General features: G+C 50.4%; 1 protein-coding gene across 3 annotated transcripts; it reads left to right on the forward strand.

Moving 5' to 3' along the window:
- Nucleotides 1–941: 941 nt before the first annotated feature.
- On the forward strand, nt 942–8,966 carry SERPINF2 (serpin family F member 2). Of its 3 annotated transcripts, none has more exons than XM_074595456.1 (9): nt 942–1,021; nt 2,137–2,200; nt 2,942–3,004; nt 4,056–4,473; nt 4,784–4,927; nt 5,133–5,336; nt 6,157–6,299; nt 6,876–7,080; nt 7,908–8,966. In XM_074595456.1, exons 1-9 carry the CDS (start codon nt 1,008–1,010, stop codon nt 8,231–8,233), a joined length of 1,581 nt encoding a protein of 526 aa, XP_074451557.1. In that variant the 5' UTR covers nt 942–1,007; the 3' UTR covers nt 8,234–8,966. The 3 variants fall into 3 exon arrangements, with proteins under 3 accessions (XP_074451557.1, XP_074451559.1, XP_074451558.1); XM_074595458.1 differs by lacking the exon at nt 942–1,021 and adding an exon at nt 1,522–1,537; XM_074595457.1 differs by lacking the exon at nt 942–1,021 and adding an exon at nt 1,544–1,669.
- The last annotated feature ends 1,760 nt before the right edge of the window (nt 8,967–10,726 follow it).

The following is a 10,726-nucleotide window of genomic DNA, read 5'->3' on the forward strand; positions in this document are numbered from 1 at the left end:
TCTGCTTTCCAAGGGGAAGTGGCTCCCCATCTTGCAGTGGCACATCCCAGAGCAGTTTGTGGTTGCAGAGCTCAGACCTGTCTCCTTTCCGCTCCTTCCCAGTGTCTGGGGTAAATTTGGGAGCCAAGAGCTGCTGCAAGGAACGGATGACTGCGAGTGTTGTGATTCCCACGGCTCCTTAGTGACTCCTGTCACACTGAGGACACGGGCAGAGCCAGGAAGGATCACCATCACTTCCGCATAAGGCACAAAACGGCGCAGGACAGGACTGCTGGAGTTCTGCCCGTCCTCGACACTCTTCCTCGGTGCCGCAGCGATGTGTGCGTGCCGTGGAGCCCGGCGCCGGGGCCAACTCCCCCGGCAGGGCTCCGGTACGTGCTGTGCCCCGGGGGAGGTACCAGCTGCTCTTGGCTCAGCCCAGCCTGTGCATCGCTGCCTCCCGCTCTGGGGTACGTGGCCGCGGGCCCTTGGGCACCAGCCATCTGTGTAAAACCGGTGCCTCGCGGCTCGCTGCAGCAGAAGCAGCTGGCACACAGGGAGTAAATATCTGGGGTTTTCCGCAAAGAGAATTCCAAAAACAGAGTGAGCCCTGTGGCAATAAATACCAAGCCCGACGTTTTCACTAAAGGTTATGAATAAAAGAGCGTGTTCCCAGCACAGGGAGTACGTGGAAAGCAGAGCCACTGCTAGGGACAACTGACTTCCACGCTGATGGGAGTTTTGGAGCTGGTAAACTCGGTGTTAATGTTGTCCTGAGGGTACAGCAGCCCAAAGTGTCTCCTCATCTCCAAATGCACCACAAATTCACTCTTATCCCCCAAACCAATGTTTAACCGGACGCTGTGGGTCAATATTTGCCTGCCAAATTCTCAAACAGGGGGTGGTGCCGAAGGTCACTGCTGGTGGGTAGGAGGCGGGGGGGGGGGGGGGGGGCTGGACAAGAGACTGGGTTTGCCCCACGCAGAGCTATCGGCTGGGCTAACGCAGGTGCCAGCTCCAACGTGGACATGGACAACTTCAGGTAAGGGGCAAATAAATGAGGATTTGACGGTAAACGGGGGCTCTTCCAATAAGGAATGTTGTCTGTCCGGGAAAGGGGGGTGAATTTGGCAGAGGGTTAAAGGATAGTAGGCACCACCGGGGAGGAAAGGGGTATTCGGGGTTATCTGTGGCTGCAGGATTTGGGGTGAGGGAGGAGGGGGAATGAAACGGCCTCAAGTTTTGCTTCTTCCACTTGGCGAGCGGGGTCGCAGCCCAGCGGTTCTGGGTGAGAGCGGGGACTGCTCGGAGACTGGAAAGCAGCCCCAGGAACTAAGCGCACGGCAGCCGTGCCGAGGGCTGGGCTTTGTCATGGAGGCTTTATGTTAAGAGGAAGATAACGTTATTTCTGTTCAAAAGGGGAAAGTGGCTGGGTGCAGCGGTGGCCAGGGAATGGGTGGGGTTTTATCCGTGGCCCTGGAAGCCCTGCTCCCACCGTCCCATACAGGAACCAGAGTGCGGGGGTGGGAGAGGCTGGGTTTGCCAGCAAAGGGGGAAGGTGAGTGCTGGGAAGGGGAGGACTCTCTATTCCAGGACGTATTACTGATAAATTGCTCTGGTATTGCATTTTCTACCTGCAAAGTCCCTCCCGGGCAGCACTCGCTGAGTGCCTGCAGCCCCTCTGAGCCAGGTTAGTACCTCTTCTCCCCAGGGCCGGGGGCACAGCTGAGGATGCTGTGCCCATACTTCGGTGGTTTGCACAGGAGAGGAGCAGAGGCTCTTGTCTTCTTCCAGAGGCACAGCGTGTGCAGGACTGATTAGGGAAATACCATTTGCAATCCAGAGAAATGAGGGCAGACAGGGTCGGAAACGCAGGATCCAAGCAGGGGAGCGTCGTGTAGGAGCCTGGCTGCGGTTACAGCCCTGCTCCGGTGCGGGTCCCTGTTCCTCTCTGATTTCGCTGCCTTGGCGTTGGACCCAGGAGTCCTGTGTTGTTTCTTTGCAGCATTGTTCATCTCCCTATTGCTTTCTGCAAGCTCCTGCGCCAACCTGTTTGGCCAGGTTGATAATTTTCTCCCTGTAGACCTCAATAGGCTCAGCTTGCTGCTGCCAGGCAGCTGGAAATAACTTCTCTCTCGGCTGGTCCTTCTGTTCCAGAAATATGGTGTTCCTCTGGGGTCTGTGGCTGCTCTGCCTACCTGCTCTGCACGGTCACCTGGGGGTAAGTCGCTTCACTCCAGCGACGGTGGGGGCTCTGCGGGGTGAGCAAACCCCCTCCCCAGACAGCAAAGGCAAGGGGAGCGAGGAGGGTCTCCTGCACCAGACCACGGGGCAAACACCACCCGGTGCTTCTGCGTGAGAAGCCCTGGAAGGCAAAGCGGTGGAGGACGTGGCTTCTCTGCTATGGGGTTAGGTGCAGCAAGGTTTCTAACCTTTTCCCCAGATATTATAGCTAAGCTATGGATATTCTCATTATTCAAGTGGATTTCTGTAGCAATTCTTTGGAAACTTGGCTTCAACTCTATTTAGTGACCGTGACCTTCAGGGGTTAACAGGAGGTTGTTTAATAACAGCTTTTCTTTTTTTTTTTTTTTTTTTTTTCTTCTCCCCATTTTAAATCTGGATCCCCTTCAGATCGGAGATTGCAAAACCGCAGTGCCGGCTCTCTAGAGGATACATTATTTTCTACCCTTCTGACCTGGCCCCTTTCTAAACAAATCCAGCCTTTGCAGTCTCTCACGGCTCCGGCTCGCTTTCACCTCCCCACGGAGGACCCCACCGCCCCTGGGGCTGCATCCTAAAGCCCTCCCTGTGCCCCAGCCATGCCGGGACGGCCACAGCCAGGCTGTACGGGAAGGCGTTAGGAGTGGGGGCAGAGAAGTCTGACTCTGGAAATTCAGAGGAAATTACCTGGGACCTGACTTTGTTTCTTTGTTGGTTTTTTTTTTCCCCCTCCCTACAGTTTGTTTCGGCACATGCCATTGAGCAAAAGCGCCTCTTCTTAGACAAAGATGGGGAGCTGAAGGTAAGCAACGCCTGGTTCCACCCACGGGGACTGAAGTTATGCTGTGGTATTTGCAACGGTTTTCCAGTTTGCCCTGAGACAGGATGAGTCCAGGCAGCGCAATGAGAAAGTCCATCTTTGTGCAGGCTTCTCTCCCTGCCTCACCCCCCGCTGCCGCCGACGCTGTGCTCCTTTGCCTTGGAAGCTCCAGCCTAAATAACCGGGCAGCGTACGGAGTAAACATCAGCCGCTGGCGTGCACAGGGACTGGCAGGTGGATTGTTTAGTTTCTGATTGATAAGGGAAGGTGAGGAAAACAAATAGCTATGAGGGTGACAGGCAGAAAGACCTGTAGCTGGTGCTACCCATCGAGCCTGGCTCTGACAGCGCGGCACTCCTGCAGCGGAGGAATGTCATCCGTCTGCGGGTGGGAACAGAGAGATCTGAGGAAAAAAGCATGTGTTTAAGTCCATGCAAATGTGAGGACAGTAGCGGCAGTGCTACAGGCTAAAGCCTAGAAAACTGAAAAATGAGGGAATTTGGAGAGAAGAGGGATGGAATGGAACAGACAAGTCAAGAAGAGACAGATGCCTGGAGGAGGATTTGAGGCAAAATGGATCGGGGCTGTGACAGCAGCAGGGGGTGCTGACCGACGTGCCAGGCAGATCGGCGGCGCTAAAATATGCGAGAGGAGGAGGTGAAATCAAGGTTGAGGATGATGGGTCTATAAACGGTGAAGGCACAGGAGACGCGCTGAGCCAGGTGGTGGTTCTTGCCCTCAAAGCAGGCCTGTTGGGCTGGTCTGCCTGGGGCAGGGCCTGAGAGCAAGTGGAGGAGGAACCACTGCAAGCCGCTCACTCGGTCCATTTTCCCAGGATACAAGACTTTCTGTTTTCCAAACTCCTCGAGGTGGTTTTAACCTCAAGGTTGAGAGGCAAACTGAAGCGAATACACCACCAGAGTAGAGAAGCTGGAGAGTTTTCTCACCCCGCTTAGGTGTGCAGTAAAACCCAGGAGGGAGGGTAGCGCCGTGCTCCTGCTTTCCCAGCGCTATCCTTCTCGTTTCTTCCCAGGACTTGAAAAGTGCTGGAATTGTACAGGCTGCTCTGCCGGGAGACATCGCAACCCTGCCGAACACAGAGCTGGTAGACTTTACCTATGACAGCTTCCAGGAGATTGATGGACCCATGTCACGTTTCACCACCACCCCGCCAGACATGAGGGATGACTGGAGCCCAGAAGATGAAGCCGTAGCTGGGGCTGAGGGCTGTCGTGAACAGCAACCCTCTGGGGAAATTCCCTCTTCTGAAGAGGAAGGAGAGGCTGGCCATGAAAACTGCGAGATGAGGTGGAAGAAGAGCCACCGGCTAGCAGATGGCTTGATGAGATTCAGCATCGATCTCCTGAGAGAGGTCCAGCTGGAGTCCAACAGAAGCAATGTGATCCTGTCACCCCTCAGCATCGCCCTCGCCTTGTCTCACCTGGCACTGGGTAATTTCTTACTTACAAAAGCACTAGTTCCTGCCCTTCCCTGTGCCCCCTCCCGCAGGCACTAGGAACCGATGTGCACAATGCAAGGATTAAATACAGCACCTTCCACTTATTCTTACTTCTGCAGCTTTAATTAAGACACAATTACAATTGAAGCTGCCCTCCGTGGCCCTACCGAGGCTCCTACTCTCGGGTTTCTCCAGCCTCTTTGGTGAGGCACCGTGTGTTTCTAACACGAGGCTGCTGGAGAAACCTCCCTGTTTTCCAGTACGTGGGCATGGCCGAACAGGAATTTGCTTTTACTTTTTAGGAGCAGCAAATCAGACAGAGAAGCATTTGCTGGAGGCGATGCATCTGGGGTCGGTGCCCTGTCTCCACCACATGTTGGGTGCCCTTCGCAGAAGGCTCACAGCATCCACCCTCAGCCTCGCGTCACGTCTGTACCTGCAGAAAGGTGAGAGCTGGCATGGGCCGGGGGGGGGGAGCTGTGCTGGTGCGGGATAAAACTCTCAGTGACAGAGAGTGACGGAAGCACGCTGCCATACTGGGAGACGTTCCCTAAGCACTCCTCCTGGGGAGTGTCATGCCACTGGCTGAGCCACTCGGCAAATTTTCTTTAATGTCTGATGAGTTCATATAGAATTCTTCCCCTCTGCCAGGATTTGAGGTGAAAGAGAAGTTCCTGGAGGATTCAGAGAAATTCTACGGAGCAAAGCCCATGACGCTTTCTGGGATGAGTGCGGATGACCTCGCAGCCATAAACAAGTGGGTAAAGGAAGCAACTAATGGGCAAATACCCACCTTCCTACAGCAGCTCCCTGAAAACACAGTGATGCTCTTGCTCAATGCAATCCATTTCCAAGGTGAGCTCCACAGGCCTTACTTTTCAAGCCTGATCATCCAGAGGAACAGTTTGAAATCTCCTAGTTTTCCGCCAGCACTGTAGCTGAATGGCACCTCCCATCTCCTTTCCTTGCTTCCTCCTAGTCAATCTGCTTGTTCTTTTCGTGTCCATCTGCCATTCCTCTTGCTTAGATTTCTTTACAGTCATGATTCCCAACTGCTTCACATGGGGCTAAAAATGTTACTTGACAGCAGAGCCAGAATGCACCAGGTGGAACCTGCAGTATTTTTGCCTCGTGGTTCAGGATCCCAGACGGCGGCACATCACCATTACCTTAACCAGGTCACGGGCAACTCGCTGCACCCCGACCACAGAGCTCGGAGGCAGCTTCTGTGGATCTCTGACTGCAGCACAGTGGTCAGGCACACCTTCCTCTTTGAATTCCCCGAGGGATGGGCATGGAAACACAGACCAAACATTTATTCCTGGGGTAAATCTGCACCGGAGATGTTTCACCCTATGCAGCACAAAGGGTCTTCATTTTTCAAAGCACAAACGTCCATACTTTATCTTCACAGCCTTCAGCAATCTCCCACGCTGAGGCATGAGTATTAATCCTCCTTCTTTTTGTTATTCCGTCGCCCCTCTCTGGGAGATAAGAGCTTCCTGCTGCTAGAGCTCTTCCAGCCTTGGTACTGACTTCTCGTTGCTGTGTTTCTACTTGCCTGGTCGCTATCTGCCTTGTTGTAGAACTCATGAGAGGAGGAGTGTCAGCTAGGCAGTTCTCATTTTCCTACCCAAATTTAACTTTGTTGAATTCTAAACTTTTATTTTGATAGGGTTTTGGAGGAATAAGTTTGATGTTAGCTTCACCGGGACAGATGTATTCCACCTTGACAATGAGTTCGTGGTGCCAGTTGAGATGATGAAGGCCCAGAAGTACTCCCTGAGCTGGTTTACACTGGAGTCCCAGGACATTCAGGTAGGGCTCTATTAGGAGCACTACAAGTTTTTGATTGGAATTTCCTCTTGCTCTTGTATTTCACTGACTGCAACTATTCTCTCCAAAAAAACAAATGTCTTTTAACAAGGCATAACACACAAAAATTTAATAAGCATCCTTTGTCCTTGCTTCTAGCAAGAATGTTGAACCTTCCCTCTCAATCTCTAGGAAAAACCACAAAGAGATGTTCCCACTAAGTGGGAATTAATGGAGATTTAAAGCCCCGAGTTAAAGATAAATGAGGAAATATGGAAAGGAATTCCCGCAGGCAATGTACTGTTGGAGCCCTTCAGGAGACAGCTACTGCCAGAGCGGGTACAACGTTTGTGCACGTGGGCTTCCACCCCACCATGTGTTCAGTCGTTACCGGTCAGTGGCTAAATACTACAATCTGATGCTGTTATTCCAACAAGCGTTCTCCCCTGAAGAAATCAGATACCTCCTTCCCACCAGGCTGTTTTTGTCCGATAGCTAGACCGGCTCAGTAGAAAAAGACTAAATTAAAAGCATCGTTTTCCTTTCTCTTCCATAAATTCTGGTTGGTTTTATTTCCAGGTGGCCAAGTTTCCCTTTAAAAGTAACATGAGTTTTGTGGCCATTGTACCAAACCAGTATACTTGGAATACCTCTCACGTGCTGGAGAACTTCCCTTATAAACAACTATGCAAGCTTTTCCCCCAAGAGGTACCCACCACAGTGAAGGTCCCCAAAGTAAAACTGGACTACCAGCTGGAACTCAACAAGGTTCTCAGTCAAATGGGTAAGGCTTCTAACAGGATTTGCGCTGAATAAGTGAAGCTGATCAATCTATACGGCATCTGTTCGCTAACACTAAAAACTGCCATCCTTGTTTCTAAAGCTGTGCCTCACAGCTTGCTCCAGATAACATCCAAACTCTTTCAACTCTTATTCCTCTCCTCCTCCTTATTCTTTGCTTGCCTAGCGCCAAATGTTTTGCTCCAACAAGATGATACTATAGAGAAGGCAGCATTCACAGTTCCTCACAATCTTTACAAGTTCTTCCTATTCCCCTATCTGTTGCCAAGACAAATTTCCTCCCATGCACCAACCTTTATCTCTTACTTTGTCATTTAACATAGTGTCCAGCACGTAGAAATTGCCAACAGAGAGAATGCAGACCACAAAACCTGGAACTGAGAGCTTACTGAAACAAAACACCACGCACTGCGTTTCCAGATGAGAATAAATTAAGAGTTCACTCTGTTTTGCAGAATTGCTTAAAAAAAATAAAAATCTCTGTAAAAGTGTTTCCAGCCTAGCAAGAAAGAGCCTTCAGACTTGCCGCTGCTTTTTAAGGAAGGCTTTAAGTCCTTACACTACTATTTTAAACAAGGTGGACAAAGCACGTGAAAACTGTTGTGATTTTGGCACCCTCAGCTCTTCAAACAGAAAGGGACTGGGGAACCTGGCTGTACTGTAGCTTTTGTTTCTGTTGCCTCCAGTCCTCTGTGGTGGACAACACATGTAGCAACAGATCAGGGAATTGCTTTCTTCGGATAGCTTTGAGAAAAATCAGTGCTGGTGGCACCAACTGGGAAAGGTTAACTTAGTCTCATTTCTCTGCAGGCCTCCAGGAGCTGTTCACAAGCCCGGATCTCCAGAAGATCACAGATGACCCTCTCATTGTATCTAGTATACAGCATCAGTCTACCCTGGAGCTGAAAGAAGATGGGGTGGAAGCATCTGGTGCTACAGGCGTCGCGATTTCACGCTCATTCTCTGCCTTCAGCCTTGACCGGCCCTTTGTCTTCATCATGTTTGAAGATGAAACAGGCATCCCGCTCTTTATAGGCAGCGTGCAGAACCCTAACCCCAACGCTGCTCCCCAGATAAAAGCACCACGGGACTCACATGAAGCGACAAATGTCAATGAGTACCCCATGCCCAAATAAGAGAGGAGCAGAGCCTCGGCATTCTGGGACTGTTTCCTGACCCTTTGGACCAGCTAAGAGAGGCCGCTTGTCTTTGGAGACCTCCCCTCTGAGGCCACCCCTTGCTGTTTTCCTTTACAGATCCCTAGAGACCAGTCCTGGGATAGCCCATTCCAGCCTTGACGAGCTTCTCCAGGCTGGGGTTCCCCCCTGTTGAACCTGAAAAGCTTTTTCTGCCTGGATTTCCCTTCCAGGGCTCTCAGTCCTGGAAGGGAGACTTCCGTGTCCCCAGACTCTTATCAGAGTCTTTATTAAGCTCTCATTAGAGTCCCCTGTAGCCTGGAATCATCATCAGCATCTGGCAGCTTGGACAACAGCCAGAGATATTAATATGGCTCTTCCTTCCGCAGTTCCTGTGAACATGTCTCCCTCAAAGTGTTCCTCTGAAAACCCTCTGTAGCCACCTAGAACACGACCTCTTAGACCAACTGGACTAGTAACCAGTTGTCTTCTCTACGTCACAGCCATTTCCAGGCACAGGCTCTTTTCAAAGATTCTCTTTTCCCACTTGTCAACTATTGGGATCTGATGTGGGAGGGTCTGCAGTGGGAAACCCCGTTGGATCCTCATCTCCAGCCCTTTTCCTGGGAAACATTAAGTTCTTGGGTAATGCTAGATTTTTTGGAGACGTATTTTATAAAGTGTTTTTTAGTAATTTTTATGTTGGCAGAATAATAAAGAGTAAAGCAGAGTATATTTGCTTAAGGTGTTGCATTGAAAGACCCAACAGGGAAAGGGAAAAGGCACGCAACTCGAATAATTGCAAAGATGGGGAGGAAAAAAGTCTGGGTGTGACAGATGGCAAGAGAGGAGAGGCTCTTGCAAAGGATCTGCTTTTTGCTACACCTTATCAGGGAGGACAACAGGGGCTATGAGGTGAAATGGCAAATCTCTAAAGACTGTCCAAGGACCGAGTCCAATAAGCTTTGGGCATCTCAGCTGCAGAGCGTGCAGGGGACATTCACTGGGTCAGAGCTGGCTTTGTGAAATTTGCAGAATTCCTTGAATTCGGGCACGATCTCAGTGGCGCGGGGACAGGAGCGTATTCTGCCTGTGAGCAGCAATGCAGCGATAAGCAGGGATGTGACAGTCCTTAACCTCCTCTTGGGCAAAACCTGACCACTGCTGGCATCTAGTAGGAGATTCGAAGGTGCTGATCTGGCTTCTGCTCTCTACGATTTGTTCCTCTATTGGGATACTCCTGGCTCCACAGCACAATGCTATGGATGGTTGGGACAGCTTTCAGGGGAAGCAGGGGCAGATTTTGACGCCTGTAGCTGAATGTCACTGGTTTTGCCCTGTTTTGGCAAAAGCCAATGTCCTGTTACAGCATCACTTTTGTCTGAGATGAGCACAGCTCCCTGGATTCTGATATAGCAGCACACGTCTGAAATAATAAGCTACCGTGAAAGATTCTTGGGAACCCCTCCACCCAACCAAGCCATCCTACCGCTTAAAAAATATTAGTCTAACTCACCGTAGCCTGCCGTGCCGCAGCTATTTCTGTACAAAACAACTGCTGTCCATAGTAGATTCTGCTTCCAATCTCCCTCAGCTTCTGGTTAAAAAGCATGGTGCTCTATTTTTTGTGGAATAGCAGTTACAGAGCACAAGGCCCATCCTTCTGGCAGCATTTTCCCCACTCAGGAAGTCTGCCTTCCCTCAAAGGAAGGAGCATAATGCTTCTGGGAGCCTCCGTCCCTGAATAGTCTGCACCATCTGCTGGAATAAGAGAAGGACTGACTCACTAACCATGAATTTCGGGGAGGCAGGAGACTTTGGGGAATAAAAAGTCCTGGCTCAAACCTGCAATTACACATTTCTTGCAGTCTAAAAGGGGAAGAACGGCTAAAGATAATGTCTACCCCTCTAACCAATGCAATGACACGTACCCTTCAAAAAGAGGGTGTAATTACGGGGCCGTGTAATTTTAACAAGTAAACCCACAAGAATTCAGTCCTACTATGAGGGCACAGCTCTAGCCCACAGGGAACATTTTAGCTTATTTATTTATACAGATTCATTCCTAACATTCAGAAATACCATCCCGTGCCTTAGGTAAGTCTTGCTTTGGCTACCGCAATCTCGGCGCCAGCCTCCCTGAATTCCACCCTGTTGCACTGCAACCTGTGCAAAATTGGAAGAGCAGCTCTTCCTTTCCATGCCTCTGCCCTCCAGCTCCCCGTCTTCTATAAAGTTTTTCCCCCTTATTCTCAGTTTCCTGAACGGCTTGGTTCTTATTTCCTATTTTCTGTCTTTCTGCCATCCCTCCTCCTCCAAGCTATTCTTGTCAAACTATTAATTTCATCTTACTTGACAGTACAGCAGCACTCCATGACCGTGCTTTGCTCAACAAATTATCAGTTACACCAACCTTAAGACTCTTTTTCACTCCACCGACTCTCCAGAAGAGCCAGTTTGTAAAATGCAAAGTAGTATTAATGTCTCTGCTCA

This window comes from Larus michahellis, chromosome 7 (genome assembly GCF_964199755.1).
Source record: "Larus michahellis chromosome 7, bLarMic1.1, whole genome shotgun sequence".
Taxonomy (NCBI): domain Eukaryota; kingdom Metazoa; phylum Chordata; class Aves; order Charadriiformes; family Laridae; genus Larus; species Larus michahellis.